At 41.9% G+C, this 19,174-nt stretch overlaps 1 protein-coding gene across 4 annotated transcripts in view; it reads right to left on the reverse strand.

The window, feature by feature from the left end:
- Positions 1-17,832: 17,832 nt before the first annotated feature.
- PDE8A (phosphodiesterase 8A) overlaps positions 17,833-19,174 on the reverse strand; it is a 154,341-nt gene continuing 152,999 nt past the window's right edge. For all 4 annotated transcript variants that reach the window (XM_054450981.2, XM_063652879.1, XM_063652880.1 and 1 more), the window contains one exon: positions 17,833-19,170. In XM_054450981.2, the coding sequence (XP_054306956.1) occupies positions 19,064-19,170 (107 nt within the window). In that variant the 3' untranslated portion in view covers positions 17,833-19,063. The remainder of the gene's footprint in view (positions 19,171-19,174) is intronic.

A 19,174-nucleotide genomic window follows, 5' to 3' on the forward strand; every position in this document is an offset into this window, starting at 1 on the left:
ACATTTCTTATTGAGTCCTTTTCATTAATTTGTATCTTTCTAGGAATTTCTATGTTATCTGGGTTATCTAATATTTAGCATACAATTATTTATAGTATTCTCTTGTAATCCTTTTTATTTCTGTAAGGTTGGTAGTGATGTCCTCTCATTCATGCTTTTAGCAATTTCAGTCTTCTCTCTTTTTTTATTAGTCTAGCCTCTTTTCTATTAGTCAAAAATGGGGCCTTTCAGGTGGGATTTCAGGCTTTGGTGAAATGGGGGTAGGAGGAAATGGGAAGGGTGACTTGTGAAGATACCTCATTGCAGGGCCTGTGTATTTTGCAAAGAAGACATTCATTAAGCCACGCTTCTCAGACATGAGTGTGCATGGGCATGAGGTGCCGTGTTTCTGGCCAGTTCCTGAAGGCACCAAAGCTGCTGGTCTGCAGACTCTGTTAGGTGAGGGGCTGGAGGGCTTTGCATTCTTATTCATGGGCTTCTTTCCTTTGTGACTTGAGATCATCTAAGTGGAGTAAACAACAGTGTAACTCTATACACATGATAGTTCTTAACTTTTTGAAATTTCCTCTTTTTATAGCAGGATGAGACAAATTGTTCAAAAGTTTATTCAGCTTCTTCCTGAGCTTGCTGTGAGCTGATGACTTTACTAATTCCTTTCCTCATTGTTTCTGATCGTATTCCTTGGGGAAAAGGCTTCCTTGTGACACAGAAGCCAGTTCTTCCACATCCAGTTCTTTCTTTGAAGAAGATGGGGGGAGCAAAACTGCTTCCTACTTTTCTTTGACCTTTTCCTGAGGTTCAGCTAAAATGAGGTGGGCATACAAACCTTGGTCTTTTTCCAGGTTGGTAACTTTTGCCTCTATTTAAAATTTCATTTTTCTGCCTAAGTCCCTGAGGGACACACTAGCTGGCACACTCACCTTGTCCTTCAAAGTGGAAGATGAGAAGCTCTAGATGAGGGTGTGGGCCAGGAGGTGGGAAGTCTGGATACTGTTGCTCTGTTGCTTTCCAGCCCCAGGTGGCCCTGGGGTTCCTGGACCTCCTCCAGGGCTGCCACGTGGACTCTGACAGCCCCAGGGTACTGCTGCGCTGTGCGGCTCTCCCCTTCTTCCTCTCCATCCTTGATTATTTCAAGGCCTGTGTCCTGTCCATGCAGCCAGACACAGCACAGACCCCAGGGGCACCCTAGAGTCCAATTCCAGCGGGCTCTGCTCCCTGGATGTCCACAGGCCCTGACACTCATTATGTCCAAATTCGAGTGGTTGTCTTCCCTGGAAAGTCTGATTCTGTCTCTAGCATTTCCTAGTCATGTGACTCACACTACCTTCTCAGTCATTCTGATTTTATTTTATTTTAGTTATTTATTTTTTTGAGATGGAATCTTGCTCTATTGCCCAGGCTGGAGTGCAGTGGTGCGATCTCGGCTCACTGCAACCTCCGCCTCCCAGGTTCAAGTGATTTTCCTGCCTCAGCCTCCCGAGTAGCTGGGACTACAGGCACGTGCCACCAGGCCCGGCTAATTTTTGGTATTTTTAGTAGAGACAGGGTTTCACCATATTAGCCAGGATGGTCTCGATCTCCTGACCTCATGATCTGCCTGCCTTGGCCTCCCAAAATGTTGGGATTACAGATGTGAGCCACTGCGTGTGGCCATCATTCTGATTTTTAACCTTAGAACAGGCTGGGTGCAGTGGCTCACGCCTGTAATCCCAGCACTTTGGGAGGCTGAGGCGGGTGGATCACCTGAGGTCAGGAGTTCGAGATTAGCCTGACCAATATGGTGAAACTCTGTCTCTATTAAAAATACAACAATTAGCAAGGTGTGGTGGTGTGTGCCTATAATCCCAGCTACTCAGGAGGCTGCGACAGAGTTGCTTGAACTCGGGAAGCAGGGGTTGCCGTGAGCTGAGATCATGTCACTGCACTTCAGCCTGGGCAACAGAGTGAGACTCCACCTCAAACAAACAAACAAACAAAAAACCTTAGAACAAACTGCAAAAGTAATCAAATGGATAAAGTTTGGGGAAAGCCAGAAAAGCACAAGGTAGGAAATAAATCACCTGTAATCCCAGCCTCCAGAGAGAACCACTGAAAATGCCTAAGGGTATTTCCTTCCACTTCTTTTCCTAATCACACATGGCTTCCCCTTCCACACTTCAAAAGCAATATGTGATTAGGAAAAAAAGTGGAAGGAAATATGTGTTCGATGTGTTTTCACTGAATAACACAGTCTTGACGTTTCTCCATTTCACTGATTGGTTTTTCTAAATCATTATTTTTAGTGGCTGCAAAAAGCACCCCTTTTGGAAATCATCTTGAATTTTTCTTCTTAACCATACTGAGTCTTTCTTCACCTATTGTTGGGTATTGTGGTTGTTTCCAATTTCTCAACCTGATTCAACACTGCTGTGAGCAGCACGCATAAATCTGTGCTGTCATCCCCACCCTGCTGTTTGTCATTTGAATTACTGTTGGGCTCCAACTGATGTCACACCTCCTTCCCCTCCCAAGCAAGCCCTAGCCTGGAACCGATTTTTTTCTTTTACAATAGGTGAAATCAGCAGGTTTTTCTTATATGAACTTTGGGTTTTATGTCATGCCTTTTCTACTCTGAGATGATAAAAATATTTTCTTCATGGTTTCTTCTCATATTTTTATGTTTAATCTTTCGCTTTTAAAGCATTGGCACATTAAGAATTTATTTCTGGCCAGGTGTGGTGGCTCAATTCTGTAATCCCAGCACTTTGGGAGACTGAGGCAGGTGGATCACTTGAGCCCAGCAGTTCGAGACCAACCTGAGCAACATGGTGAAACCCTGTATCTATAAAACACAAAAAAATGAGCCAGGTGTGGTGGTGTGCACCTGTAATCTCAACTACTTGGGAAGCTGAGATGGGAGGATGGCTTGAGCCCCAGGTCAAGGCTACAGTGAGCTTTGATTGCACCACTGCACTCCAGCCTGGGCAACAGAGCAAGACCCTGTCTCAAAAAAAAAAAAAATTTACTTCCTAGACACCTACCCAGTCATCCCAACACCATTTATTGAGTAATCCATCTTTTTTTCAGTGATGTGAAATATCACTGAATATCAGTATGTTGATCACATACTGATTTCCTGTGTGTTTTGATTTATTTCTGGGCTCTGTTCAGTTTCACTTTTTCATCTAAAAAAGTCAGTGCCTCACAGTTTTAATCATGGCTGCTTTATATTTTCGTACCTTAGGGCCAGTCCTTTCTTTTTACCCTTTGTATTAGTTCATTCTCACACCGCTATAAAGAACTACATGAGACTGGGTAATTTATAAAGAAAAGAGGTTTAATTGACTCACAGTTCTGCAGGCTTAACAGGAAGCATGAGTGGGAGGCCTCAGGAAACTTATAATCATGATGGAAGGTGAAGGGGAAGCAAGCACACAGGGGAGAGACAGTGAAGGGAGGAATGCCACACGCTTTTCCACCATCAGATATTGTGACAACTCACTATCATGAGAACAGCGAGGGAGAAATCCACCCCATGATCCAATCACTTCCCACCAGGTCCTTCCCCTGACACATGGGATTACAATCCAACATGAGATTTGGGTGGGGACACAGAGCCAAACCATATCACTCTTTATTTCCAGAATTTTCTTAGCTCTTCTTCTCTGAACTGTTTCAACTCAAACTTCTTGGTGTGGGCTTTTTTTTCCTCACATCAACCAGTTTTCCAACTCTTTGGATACCAACTGGATGTCCCAAAATTCTATTCAGTTCTGACGCTATTTGGAGTTAGTGCAGACTCTTAAGTGAAGGGTTCAGTTCTACAAGACTGTCTCCACTTCAGGTGCCAATTGCAAGTTTGAGTCTCCCATACTTTTTTTTTTTTTTTTTTTTTGAGACGGAGTCTCGCTCTGTTACCCAGGCTGAAGTGCAGTAGAGCAGTGTCAGCTCACTGCAAGCTCCACCTCCTGGGTTTAAGTGATTCTCCTGCCTCAGCCTCCTGAGTAGCTGGGATTACAGGCACATGCCACCACACCCAGCTAATTTTTGTATTTTCAGTAGAGAGGGAGTTTCACCATGTTGGCCAGGATGGCCTCGATCTCTTGACCTAGTGACCTGCCCGCCTCAGCCTCCCAAAGTGCTGGGATTATAGGCGTGAGCCACCGCGTCCGGCTGGGTCTTCTGTATTTCTGAATGACTGGTATAAAGTCGGAGGCTTCCCACAACCCCTTCCTCAGATTCGATAATTTGCTAGAATAGCTCACAAAACTCAAGAAAACACTTTACTTACCATTACCAGTTTATTATGAAGGATACACCTCTGGAATAGTCAAATGGAAGAGATGCACAGGACAAGGTATGAGGTGGGTGCGGAGCCTCCATGCCCTCTCCAGGAACCTACTCTCCCAGTACCTTGATGTGTTTATCAGTCCAGAAGCTCTTCCAACCCTGTTATTTAGGAGTTTTATGGAGGGCTCCTTACCTAGGCGTGACTGATTAAATAATTGGCCGCTGGTAATTAACTCAAACTCCAGCTCTTCTCCCAGTCCTGGAGGTCAGGGGTAGGGCTGAAAGTTCTACCCTCTAGTCATGGCTTGATATTTCTGGCAACCAGCCTCACCCTGAAACTATCTAAGGCTCTCTCCTCATGAGGGGCTGACTCATTAGAACAAAAGATGCTCCTATCACCCAGGAAATTCCAAGTATTTAGGAGCTCTGTGTTAACAACTGGGGACAAAGACCAAATATACATTTCTTACTGCATCACACCATCACGTAGTATATGAACTTTAGAATCACTTGACTAGATTTTTTTCTTCGATTGGGATTCATGCTAAATTCATGGAACAATTTAGGCAAAAAGTGACGTTTTTACAAAATTAATTCACCCCCAAAATAAGGTATACCTTTACATTTATTTATACTTTTTTTTTTTTTTTTTTTTTTTTGAGATGGAGTCTCGCTCTGTCGCCCAGGCTGGAGTGTAGTGGCGCGATCTCGGCTCATTGCAAGCTCCACCTCCCGTGTTCACACCATTCTCCTGCCTCAGCCTCCTGAGTAGCTGGGACTACAGTCGCCCGCCACCACGCCCAGCTAATTTTGTTTCTGTATTTTTAGTAGAGATGGGGTTTCACCGTGTTAGCCAGGATGGTCTCGATCTCCTGACCTTGTGATCTGCCCACCTTGGCCTCCCAAAGTGCTGAGATTGCAGGCGTGAGCCACCGCGCCCGGTTGTTTATATCTTTAAGTTCCTCAGGAGCACTGTTCAAAATTCAAAAGGAACAAATGAGCATATGGGGAAAAGTTTCCCCGCCGTTGTAGGGAACAGGGACTATGTTCCCTAGTCACTGTTTCCTTCCCACAGGCAATCTGTGTTACTGGTTTCTTGTGTATACATCCCATGATTTTAAGCTAATTTAGCACTTAAACAAATGCTTGCCTATGTGTATCTTATTTTGCATTATGCTTATGCTTTTTTCACCCATCAATATATCTTGGTAATTTCATATCAACATGAGTTTCCTCATTTTGTAAAAATGATACATGGCTTTGTGGGTTTTTAAAAATACTTGGTTTTGGGGGCCAGGTACAGTGACTCATGCCTGTAATCCCAGCACTTTGGGAGGCCAAGGTGGGCAGATCATGAGGTCAGGAGTTCGAGACCAGCCTGGCCAACATAGTGAAACCCCCATCTCTACTAAAAACACAAAAATTAGCTGGGCATGGTGGCGGGTGCCTGTAGTCCCAGCTATTCGGGAGGCTGAGGCAGGAGAATCACTTGAACCTGGGGAGGTGGAGGTTGCATTGAGCTGAGATCACGCCATTGCACTCCAGCCTGGGTGACAGAGTGACACTCCATCTCAAAAACAAACAAACAAAACTTGATATTTAAGGGCAGTTTTTAGGTTTACAACAAAATTGAGAAGAAACTTTTCAAAAGTTTTTGAACACTCTATGGGTGTTCCCCATACCCTCTGCCGTCCCCCATTAGCAACTCCCCAGCAGAGTGGCACATTGGTTACAGCTGATGAACCTACATCGACACATCATTATCACCCAGAGCCCCTAGTTTACATTAGGATTCACTCTGCTGTTGTACATTCTGTGGGTGTGGATAAATGTATAATGACATGTATCTACCATTATAGAATATTTTCACTGCCCTAAAAATCTGCTGTGCTTTGCTTCTGTGTCCCCTTACCCCATGGCAACCACTGAGCTGTTCACTGTCTCTACACTTTTGCCTTTTCCAGGCTGTCAATAGTTGGAATCGTACAGTATGTAGCCCTTTCAGATTGGCTTCATTCACTTAGTAATATGCATTAAAGGTTCCTCTGTGTCTCTTCATTCCTTGATAGCTCAATTCTTTTTAGTGCTGAATAAAATTCCATTGTCTGGATGCATCACAGTTTATCCATTCACTGACTGAAGGATATCTTGGTTGTTTCCAAGCTTGAGCAATTATGAATAAGGCCATTGTAAACATTCATGTGAAGGATTTTATGTGAACATAAAATTTCAGCTCCTTTGGGTATATACCAAGGACATGATTATTGGATCATTTGGTAAGATGACATTTAGTTTTGTGAAAAACTACCAAACTCTCTTCCAATGCGGCTGTATCATTTTTGCCTTCCCACCAGCAATGAATGAGACATCCTGTTGCTTCACATCCTCATCAGCATTTGGTGTTGTCTGTGTTCTCGAGTCTGGCCATTCTAACGGGTGTGTAGTGGTATCTCACTGTTGTTTTAGCTTGTGCTTTCCTGATGACATATGGTGTGGTGCATCTTTTCATATCCTTATTTGCCATCTGTAGATCTTCTCTGGTGAAGTCTCTGTTAAGGTCTTTGACCCATTTTAAAATCAGATTGTTTTCTTATTGCTGAGTTTTAAGAGTTCTTTGTATATTTTGGATAATAGTTCTTTATGTGTATTTTGCAAATATTTTGTCCCAGTCTGTGGCTTTTCTTCTCATCCTCTTCACATTCTTTTACAGAGCAGGTTTTTAACTTTAATGGAATCCAGCTGATCAGTTATTTCCTTCACAGAGTGTGCCTTTGTTGTGGTATCTAAAAAGTTTTCAGTATACCCATGCTCACCTAGGTTTTCTCTTATGCTGTCTTCTAGGAGTTTTACAGTTTACATTTGGGCCTATGAGCCAATTTGAGTTAATTTGTGTAAGGGTTGTAAGGTCTGTGTCTAGATTCTTTATTTTTTGTATGTGGATGTTCAGTTCTAGCACAGTTTAGTAAAAAAAAAAAAAAAAACACACACACACACACAAAACTGTCTTTGTTTCATTGTGTTGCTTTGCTCCCTTGTCAAAGATCAGTTGACTGTATTTATGTGGGGTCCATTACTTCTGGCACTCTATTTTGTTCCATTGATCTATTTATTCTTTCGCCCTACCACATCTTTTTGAATACTGTGGCTTTATAGTAAGTCTTGAAGTCAGGTAGTATCAGTCTTCCAACTTTGTTCTTCTCCCTTAGTATCCTGTTGGCTATTCTGGATCTTTTGCCTCTCCAGTAAACTGTAAAATCAGTTTGTTAAGATCCACAAAATAGCTTGCTGGGATTTTGATTGTGGTTGCATTGAATCTACATGAAGCTGTGAAGAAATTACATCTTGGCAATATTGAGTCTTCCCATCTATGAACATGGAATAGCTCTTCATTTATTCAGCTCTTTGATTTCTTTCATACAAGATTTATAGTTTCCCTTATAAAGATCTCATATATATTTTGTTAGATTTATATATAAGTATTTCATTCTGAGGTAGGGGGACTAACATAAATAGTATTGTGTTTTTAATTTCAAATTCTACTTATTGTTGGTATAGGAAAGTGACTGACTTTTGTTTTTTAACATTGTACCCTGTAACCTTGCCATAATGGCTTATTCCAGGTTTTTTAATTCTTTTGGATTTTCTACATAGGTAATCATGTCATCTGCGAACACAGTTTTATTTCTTCCTTCTTATTCAGTATATCCTTTCTCTTCACTGGACTGCAGTCCAGTGTTGAAAAGGAATGGTGACAGGGACCTCTTTGCATTGCTTCTGTTGTTAGCAAGAAAGCTTCTAGTTTCTCACCATTCAGTATGATAACTGTGGGTTTTTCATACTTGGGATAAATCCTATCTGGTTGTGAAGTGTAATTCTTTTTACACATTGCTGGATTCTATTTGCTAATATTTTGTTGAGGATTTTTGTATCTAGGTTCATGAAAGATATTGGTCTGTCATTTCCTTGCCATATCTTTGTCTGGTATGTGTATGAGTCTGGCCCCATTTAATGAGTTATAAAGTATCCCTTCTGCTTTGATCTTCTGAACCAGATTGTAAAAAAAGCGTATAATTTCTTCCTTATATGTCTAACAGAATTCACAAGCAAACCCATTTGAGCCTGGCATTTTCTGGTTTGAAAAGTTATTAATTATTGATTTTTTTTTTTTTTTTTTTGAGACAGAGTCTCGCTCTGTCACCCACTGCAGTCCAGTGGCGCAATCCGGCTCACTGCAAGCTCCGCCTCCCGGGTTTACGCCATTCTCCTGCCTCAGCCTCCCGAATAGCTGGGACTACAGGCGCCTGCCACCACGCCTGGCTAATTTTTTTGTATTTTTAGTAGAGACGGGGTTTCACCATGTTAGCCAAGATGGTCTTGATCTCCTAACCTCATAATCCGCCTGCCTCGGCCTCCCAAAGTGCTGGGATTACAGGTGTGAGCCACCACGCCCGGCCAATTATTGATTTCTTTAATTAATAAAGGCCTATTCAGATTGTTTATTGCTTGTGAGTTTTGGCAGATTGTGTCTTTCAAGGAATTGGTCCTTTTCTTTTTTTCTTTTTTTTTTTTTGACACTGAGTATCACTCTGCTGCCCAGGCTGGAGTGCAGTGGCATGATCTCGGCTCACTGCAACCTCCACCTCCCAAGGTTCAAGCGATTCTCCTGCCTCAGCCTCCGAGTAGCTGGGACTGTAGGTGCCCGCCACCACACCTGGCTAATTTTTGTATTTTTAGTAGAGACAGGGTTTTACCATGTTGGCCAGGCTGGTCTTGAACTCCTGACCTCAAGTGATCCACCGGCCTCGGCCTCCCAAAGTGTTGGAATTACAGGCAATGAGCCACCACACCCAGCCGAATTGGTTCTTTTCATCTAGGTTATCAAATTTGTGGGTATGGAGTTATTAATAGTATTCCTTTATCTTTTTAATGTCTATGGGATCTGTTTTGTTTCTGATATTAGTAATTTGTGTCTTCTTTTGTTTCTGATATTAGTAATTTGTGTCTTCTTTTATTCTTAGTAAACCTGGCTAAAGGCTTATCAATTTGGTAGTCTTCTCCAAGAACCAGCTTTTGGTTTCATTGACTTTATTTCCTGTTTTTAATATCATTGATTTCTGGTCTAATTTTTTACTATTTCTTCTGTTTATTTTGGATTTCATTTGCTCTTTTCCCAGTTTCCCAAGGTAAAAGCTTAGATAATTAATTGTATACTGTATTCTTTTCTAATATACATTCAATGCTATAAACCTCCCTCTAAACACTGCTTTCACTGTATCCCACAAATTTTGGTAAGCTGTGTTTTAATTTTCATTTAGTTTAAAATATTTGAAAATTTCTTGAGGTTTCTTCTTTGGCCCATGTATTAATTATGTGTGTTTTTTTTTGTTTTTGTTTTTGACACAGGGTCTCACTCTGTTGCCCAGGCTGGAATGCAGTGGTGCCATCATGACCAACTGCAGCCTTGACTTCCCAGGCTCAAGAGATCCGCTCACCTCAGCCCCCTGAGTAGCTGGGACTACAGATGCATGCCATCATGCCTGGCTAATTTTTGTATTTTTTGCTGGGACAGGGTCCCACTATGTTTCTCAGGCTAGTCTTGAACTCCTGGTCTCAGGTGATCCTCCTGCCTCGGCCTCCCAAAGTGCTGGGATTATAGATGTGAGCCATGGTGCCCGGCCCTAGAAGTATGTTCTGAAATCTCCACATATTTTGACAATTTCCAATTGTCTTTCTGTTATTGATTACAGGTTAATTCTATTGTCTTCTGAGGAAGATACTATCTGATTTTTATTTTTAATTAATTAATTAGGAAACAGGGTTTTGCTCTGTTACCCAGGCTGGAGTGCAGTGGTGTGATCATGGCTTCCTACAGTCTCGAACTCCTGGGCTCATGTGATTCTACCACCTCAGCCTCCCAAGTAGCTGGGACCACAGGTGTGCACCCAGTCATTTTTAGAATTTTTTGTAGAGACAGGGTCTCACAATGTTGCCCAAGCTGGTCTTGAACTCCTGGGCTCAAGTTGACCCTCCCACCTCGGCTTCCCAAAGGGCTGGTATTACAGGCATGAGCAACTGCACCTGGCCTAATTTGTTTGTTTTTTTTTTGGAGACGGAGTCTCAGTCTGTCGCCCAGGCTGGAGTGCAGTGGCACCATCTCGGCTCACTGCAAGCTCTGCCTCCTAGGTTCTCACCATTCTCCTGCCTCAGCCTCCCAAGTAGCTGGGATTACAGGTGCCCGCCACCACGCCCAGCTAATTTTTTGTATTTTAGTAGGGACAGGGTTTCACCGTGTTAGCCAGGATGGTCTTGATCTCCTGACCTCGTGATCTGCCCGCCTCGGCCTCCCAAAGTGCTGGGATTACAGGCGTGAGCCACTGCGCCCGGGCTAATTTCCTTTTTTAAATGTGTTAAAGTGTGTTTTATAACCCAGGATATGGTCTGTCTTGGTGAATGTTCCATGTGGGCTTGAGAAGAAAGGGTAATCTGCTACTGTTGGCTGAACTAGTCTATAGATGTCAGTTATATCCAGTTGACTGATAGTGTTGTAGGGTTCAACTATGTCCTTACTGATTTTTCTGCCAGCTGAATCTGTTTACTTCTGATAGAAGAGTGTTGAAATCTCCAAAGTGTAATAGTGGATTAATCTTTTCTCCTTACAGTTCTATCAGTTATCTCCTTACAGTTCTATCAAACTCATGTAGTTTGATGTTATGTTGTTTGGTGTATACATGTTAGGGATTATTATGTCTTGGAGAAATGATCTCTTTACCATAATCTAATGACCTTCTTTATCCTTGATAACTTTCCTTGCTTTTAAGTCTCCTCTGTTTGCAATTAATGTAACTACTCCTTTCTTTTTTTTTTTTTTGGAGACAGAGTCTCGCTGTCAGCAGGCTAGAGTGCGGTGGCGCAATCTTGGCTCACTGCAACCTCTGCCTCCCAGGTTCAAGTGATTCTCCTGCCTCAGCCCCCTGAGTAGCTGGGACTACAGGTGTGCACCACCACGCCCAGCTAATTTTTGTATTTTTAGTAGAGACAGGGTTTCACCATGTTGTCTAGGATGGTCTTGCTTTCTTTTAATTAGTGTTAGTGTGGTATATTTTCTCCATCCATTTAATCTATGTGTTTTTCATTTTTTGGGTTTTTTTTTTTCTTTTGAGACAGAGTTTCACTCTTGTTGCCCAGGCTGGAGTGCAATGGCTTAATCTTGGCTCCGCCTCCTGGGTTCAAGCAATTCTCCTGCCTCAGCCTCTCGAGTAGCTGGGATTACAGGAATGTGTCACCACACCCTGCTAATTTTGTACTTTTAGTAGAGACGGGGTTTTTCCATGTTGGTCAGGCTGGTCTTGAACTCCCGAACTCAGGTGATGCACTTGCCTTAGCCTCCCAAAGTGATGGGATTACAGACCTGAGCCACCATGCCCGGCCTGGCTTTTTTAAAAAATAGGTGTGGCTCTCACTATGTTGCCCAGGCTGGTCTCAAACTCCTGGCCTCAAGTGATCCTCCCACCTTGGCCTTCCAAAGCCCTGGGACTACAGGCATGAGCCACCACATTTGGCCTCAAATATTTCTTCTGTTCTTTTCTTTCTGTATTTTCCCTCTGGTATTCTTATTATATGTATATTACAAATTTTTAGCTCCATGGTCCTTGGATATTTTGCTCAGTCCTATTCTCTTTAATTTTCAGTTATGTAGGTTTCTATTTGACATGTCTTCAAGCTGAGAGATTCACTCCTCAGTCATGTCCAGCCTATTAATGAGCCCATCAAAAGCACTTTTCATTCATTTGCAGTGTTTTTGCTATAAACAAAACAGTGCTTTCCTCCTCTCTTTGCTGGAAGTATGAGGGAATTTTCCTGTTATATTTACTGTGAGAATTGTGAAGCTCTTGGAGGTAAAATTCACGAAAGTGCAGGGGGCACCCCTTATAACTGGGTTCCCCAGGAGTTTTAATTCTTAGACTGTCCACATTAAGCCTCCACCAATTCTTCAATTACTGACAGGTTCTTCTACCCTGGCACTGGTTCCCATGGTGGTTTCCACTCATGAATCTCTGCTCCAGTAAGACATAACTTCCTATATTTGCCTGCTGGTCTCTCCTATCTTATGGGCAGCAGTTTGTCTTGTATCCTCACCTTTCTTACAGATGTAGGAAGAGCTGTTGATTTTTCAGGCTGTTTAGCTTTTTACTTGTTAGAATGAAGTGGTGACTTTCAAGTTCCTTACATGTGGATCTGGAAAATAAAAGTCTCCTCATTCTTTTTTACAGTTGCATAGTATTCTGTTGTATGGTCATACCCGTAACTTATTTACTTACTCTTCTTAAATGATAGACAATTTGTTTCCAGTCTTTTACTAAGTAGTAAATAATAAATAATTTTGTAGACTATTATTTCCCACGTGTGAATATCTTTAGGCTAAAATCCTGGAAGTAGAATTGCCAGGTCACACTGCATGTACATTTGCAATTTGGATAGATTTGGCAAATTTGTAATTAGGTTGTACTAATTATACTCACCTGCCATGTCATTTCCACACATTCTTCTTTTTTTTTTTTTTTTTTTTTTTTAACCACCTGCCTCCCCCTCCCCAAGAGAGTCTTGCTCTGTCACCCAGGCTGGAGTGCAGTGGCACGATCTCGGCTTACTGCAACCTCTGCCCCCTGGGTTTAAGCAATTCTCCTGCCTCAGCCTCTGGAGTAGCTGTGATTATAGGTGCCCACCACCACGCCTGGCTAATTTTTGTATTTTTAGTAGAGACAGGGTTTCACTATGTTGGACAGGCTGGTCTCAAACTCCTGACTTTATGATCTGCCTGCCTTGGCCTCCTAAACTGCTGGGATTACAGGCGTGAGCCACTGCAACCGGCCCACACATTTTTATTAACATACTATATTATCAAACTTTTTATTCTTTACTCATCTTAAAGGTAAAAAATATCTCAAATTGGTTCTAATTTGCATTTCAATTACTATCAGTGAAGTTTAGTATAAACTTCAAGAACCTTTTGTTTTTCTACAAACTTTCTGTTCATAACATTTTTAAATTTTTTCTACCATACTGTTCATTTTCTTATATAAAAATTTTAAAAATCAGTATTATGGAAGTAAGCTTTTATAAAATGAATTATAAACATTTCCCTGCTTTTGACATATTGTGATTTGTCACATAAAATATTTTGATTTTTATTGTTGATTTAATTTTCATATGGCTTCTGTTTTGTGTACTACTTTCTCTGCTTAAAATATGTGCCTGTAGTCCCAGCTACTCAAGGAGGCTGAAGTGGGAGAACTGTTTGAGCCTGGGAGGTAGAGGCTGCAGTGAGCCTGATGGCGCCACTGCACTCCAGCCTGGGCAACAGAGACTGTCTCAAAAGAAGAAAAAGAAAATCCTAGCTGCCTTGGCCCTAGCTGCCTTTAAAAAAATCAATGTACTTCACCACTAGACTTAATAAATGTTAACATTTTGCTGTGTCTACCTTTTTTTTTTTTTTTTTTTGAGATGGAGTCTTGCTCTGTTGCCAGGCTGGAGTGCAGTGGTACGATCTCAGCTCACTGCAACCTCTGCCTCCCGGGTTCAAGTGATTCTCCCACCTCAGTCTCCCAAGTAAGTGGGATCACAGGCACCCGCCACCATGCCCAGCTACTTTTTTTTTGTATTTTTAGTAGAGATGGGATTTCACCATATTGGCCAGGCTGGTCTTGAACTCCTGACCTCAGGTGACCCGCCTGCCTCGGCCTCCAATAGTGGGATTACAGGCATGAGCCACCATGTCCTGCTTCTGCTTTATGTATTACTTCAAAAATAGAAAATACACATAGTTCCCTTTTAATGTCTTCCCAGCATCAGACCCCTCCCCAGCCTCCATAGGTAACTGCCATTGTCAAGTTGGAGTATATACTTCTGGTCTTGATCAGAGTCCTTAATTTTGAGACTAGAGAACTCCTCTAGCTGGTTTAAGCTGAAGGGATTTATCAGTGCAAGAGCTGAAGAAATAGACCCTTGACTGTGTTTCCTGGAAAGTCTCCTTAAAATCACACCTTAGGCTGGGCTGCCATGGTTATTGCTGTGGCTCCAAAGCCTTGTTGTTTCCACCACAATCAGGAAGCTGTCATTATAGCTGCTGGGTCTAGAATGGCATTTCTGACATTCAAAATTGATGCCCCAGTGTGGACCTTTGCTTTTTTCCATTTATTACTCAGTTCTAAATCAGAGTCTTGGACAAATGCCATCTGACAAGTGAACCTAAATTAGATATAAAAACCTTGGTGCAAAGGAGTTTGGAAGAAAGGCTTTTCACTCTCTACTTTGTGTGTACACCAGGAGGCTAGGCAATATTGTACAAGCCAGTTCACAGTATTTGTAAACTTCCTGAATATTTGAATTTTAACGTTCCTACTATTAATTTTTACATGAGCATTAGTGTATTATTTTGGGTATTCAAAAAATTTACATAAACTACATCATAGTGCAATTTTGCCTCTTCATCCAATATTATTAATTTTTCCCCCAGTCAACATCTGTAGTTCTGCTTCATTCTTTTTCAGTGCTATACAGTTTACATATCAGTTATTTGTTGCTATGTAACAAATTGCATTAAAACGTAATGGCTTAAAACATTTGTTATCTCAGTTTCTGAGTCAGGATTCCAGGTGTAGCTTAGCTGGGCCCTCCGGCTCAGATTCTCTTGTAAGGCTGTAATCAAGGTGTCTCCTGGGAGAGTGGTCTCATCTAAAGACTTGACTAGGGCAGGATCTGCTTCCACCTTAGTCACATGGTTGCTGGGAGGATTCAGTTCCTTGCTGGTTGTGAGCTGCAGGCTATCATTAGTTCCTCGCCACGTGTGTCTCACAAGGCAGCTCACAATATGGCAGCTTGCTTCATCAGAGTAAGCAAACAAGAACGTGGTATCACCATCTGTCATGGGTAGAACAGTGTCCCCCTGAAACCTCAAAATGTGACTTCATGTGGAAATAGGGTCCTTCCAGATGTAATTAGTTAAGGATTTTGAAGTGAAACCAGGCTGGATTTAGCATGGACCCTAAATCCAAGGACCAGTGTTTTTATAAATAGAAGGGAGGACATAGGTCCCACATTAGGCAATGTGAAGATGGAGGCAGAGATTGGGACGATGCATCTGCTAGCCAAGGAACATGTCAGCAGCACAGGATGGTTTTTCTCTCTGGGCCTACAGAAGGAACCAACCCTGTTGACACCTTGACCTCCAGCCTTATAGTCCCAGGAAACATAAGACAATAAATTTACATTGATTTGAGCCACCTAGTTTGGTTTATATCTTCTGTCATATGTTACTTTTGTTTTGTTTTGTTTTTTGAGATGAAATCTTGCTCTGTCATTCAGGCTGGGGTGCAGTGGCACGATCTCAGCTCACTGCAACCTCCACCTTCTGGGTTCAAGCGATTCTCCTGCCTCAGCCTCCTAAGTAGCTGGGACTATAGGCACACGCCACCACGCCCAGCTAATTTTTGTATTTTTAGTAGAGATGGGGTTTCACCATATGCTACTTTTTTTACATGTAGATCTTTACAATTGATTTTGTGTATGAGTTTATACTTATTTCTGCCACTGTCTTTTCTAACTCATGCATTTTCTTTTTCCATTTGTCTTTTATTGGTTGCATTAGTTGCATTTTATTTCTTCTTTGCTTTCCTATGATTTTTTTTTTTTTTTTTCCTGCTCTTGTTGCCCAGGCTGGAGTGCAATGGTGCGATCTTGGCTCACCACAACCTCGGCCTCCCAGGTTCAAGCGATTCTCCTGCCTCAGCCTCCTAAGTAGCTGGGACTACAGGCACCTGTGACCACGCCTGGCTAATTTTTCTATTTTTAGTAGAGACGGGGTGTCACCACATTGGCCAGGCTGGTCTCGAATTCCTGACCTCGTGATCCGCCTGCCTCAGCCTCAGCCTCCCCCTCCCAAAGTGCTGGGATTACAGGCGTGAGCCACCGTGCCCGGCCTGTTTTTTCTCAGCTTTTAAGTATTTCTCTTTGGGCTCACTGGTCATACTGCTTAGGATTCAATGTGCCTTTAAATCTGTGGACTTGTGTCTATCAAATCCTGGAGGACTCTGCCCTCCTCCAGATGGTGCCTCTTCCTGTTCTCCCTTCTGGATCTCCTAATTGGACGTATTTTGAAGTGTTTCTTTCTGCTCTCATATTTTATCTTTCAAATTTTCCATTTTTCTCTCTGTGCTATATTCTAATTGAGTCCCTTCATTGTCTTCCAATTTACTAATTCCCTCTAGTTACGTCTGGTCTCCTGTGACACCTAGATATTGAAGTTTTTTTGTCTGTTTCAATGACTATATTCATCATCTCTAGAATGTCTTATTAATTTTTTTTTGTCAAATCTATTATTTTTAAACTGTCTTGGTTTAGGTTTTTTTTTTTTTTTTTTTTTTTTTTTTGAGACGGAGTCTTGCTCTGTTGCCCAGGCTGGAGTGCAGTGGCGCCATCTCAGCTCACTGCAAGCTCTGCCTCCCGGGTTGACGCCATTCTCCTGCCTCAGCCTCCCAAGTAGCTGGGACTACAGGCACCCACCACCACGCCCAGCTAATTTTTTGTATTTTTAGTAGAGACAGGGTTTCACCGTGTTGGCCAGGATGGTCTCAATCTCCTGACCTTGTGATCTGCCCACCTTGGCCTCCCAAAGTGCTGGGATTACAGGCATGAGCCACAGCGCCTGGCCCGGTTTAGTTTCTTTTTTGCTTATCTGTTTAAGCATGTTAAGCCTACTTATCTTAAAGTCTCTTTCAGATTATTTGATAATTATTACCAGCTTTTGGTGATGCAAATTCCATATATTGCATACACTGCTATCTCTGCCTCAAGATGGCTGAATTCTTTGTGTGGTTTGTTTCCTTTTTTCTTTGCACTTGGGGAGGGGACAGAACTGTCTTCCCCGCTCAGTCCACAATTACCATCTCAGGCCAAATGTCTTAACAGAGGACAAAGCCTTTGTTTCCTTAAACAGAAACTCCAAAGGGCTTGCCCTGTCAGCCCTCTAGTGTCCTGACATCTCTGAATGGGCAACTGGTACCCAGGACCCATCTCTGAGAGCCCTCTGTCAGTTCTCCAGTGTGCCTCTTATCTCTCAATACCCATTCAGAGGTACCAGGCAGTGAACTAAGGTTAATTCTGAGAACTTCTCAACATACTCATCTGGCCCTGTGTGACCTTGAAAAAGTCATTTAACTACCAATCTCTTCTGTGAAGTAGGGAATATTCTTTATTATTTAGAGACAGGGTCTTGCTTTGTTGCCGAGGCTGGAGTATAGTGGCATGATCATAACCCACTGCAGCACTGAACTCCTGGGCTCAGGCAGTCCTCCTACCTCAGCTCCTAAGCAGCAGAGATCACGGGTGCATGCTAAATTTTTTGTAGAGATGAGGTCTTGCTACGTTGCCCAGGCTGGTCTTGAACTCTTAGGCTCACAATGTGCTGACATTACGGTCATAAGCCACTGTGCCTGACCTTTATTTAAAAAAAAAATAAATATTTTAAGTATTATGAGACAAAGAACTCTCCAAAAAGATAAAACATGATTTCTTAAAAAGAAATGGTTTAATTTCATTTTTATCTGGGAAAAAAACACAAATACGAGTTTAAAATGAAATGACAAACACACTGACATGTCAAGTGTCATTTTTTATGGTATTATGCTTATTCAAGGTGTGAAGATACAGAACCTCTTTATAAATTTCTGGCATCAAAGATTCCCACTGCAGATAAAAACAGGTTGGTTATAAAATGTCAATTCATTAAATATTCAATTTTTGTTTTTATAAGGAATATTTTGTAGAAACAGTATAAAATAGAGTAGACTTGGAAATTCAATTATAAAATTTTAGAAAAAAGTGTTAAGTCCTAATTTTTCTTTGCAAACCAAGAAGAGTCTAATTTTAACCTGGGGAGTTACCTGTGAAGTTCATTAGGCGGCTAGAGCTATTTCAGAGCCCTGGGTTCTATACAGTAGAAGCAGCCTTCTTTAGCACTTAGAGTAAGGCCCCAGCTTTTTCCAATTAGCCTCAATCAGAAAAGCTTAACATACATGAATATTTCTATAGTGCAGTAAAAATGTCATTTTATATTAATTTGCATTATGAAAATAAGTCTGTATACCAAGTAATGCATAATGAATATGAATCATGTAAATTTGGTCACGGTATTTGAAGTTGGCTTTGGCTCTGAAGTATTTTTGAATTCATAGAAAATATTGAGCTTTTAATAAAATAAATAAAACATTTTAATTGATATTAATCAAGTTCAAATTTTCTTTTAATTTTTCATTTGCTACTCAATTTTAAAAGAGAAGTCACTCTCAGTAGTGTTCCAAAGTGAGTGATTGCACCTTCTATGATGTGAAAAGTTGCTAAAGATCCTATTGCCATTAGCTGTTCTTAAGTGCCGAACGTAACTGAGAGAATTGTTTGCAATAGACATGCTCTGTCACTGGCAGGAAATCCATCAATACTCTTTGCAAGGGTACTCCAGACCTTGTGTTTTACCAGAAAGCTGATGCAAACCGTGGTCCTCATGTGCCTTTCTGAAGAGCTCCTGCAGCAGGCCCAGGCTACAGTGGCCAAGTCTCACTTGACGGTAATGGCATTGGATGGTGGCTGCAGAAGGTTACTGATGTCCCCGTGGGCTTTCACAGGCTATGCAGATCGGGGGCTGTTCTGCCTAATACTGAAAGGACCAAGGAACTCTGGCTGCCCTCAGGAATTCCAAATGACCGAAGGAACAAAGCTTCAGGGCTCTGGGTGGTGTCTCCCGCTATTCAGGAGGTGGTCGGAGGCTCCGCAGCTTCATTTCGTCCAGTCCTTTCCAGTATTTAAAGTTGTTGTCAAGATGCTGCATTAAATCAGGCAGGTCTACAAAGGCTGG

Source organism: Pongo pygmaeus, chromosome 16 (assembly GCF_028885625.2).
Source record: "Pongo pygmaeus isolate AG05252 chromosome 16, NHGRI_mPonPyg2-v2.0_pri, whole genome shotgun sequence".
NCBI lineage: Eukaryota > Metazoa > Chordata > Mammalia > Primates > Hominidae > Pongo > Pongo pygmaeus.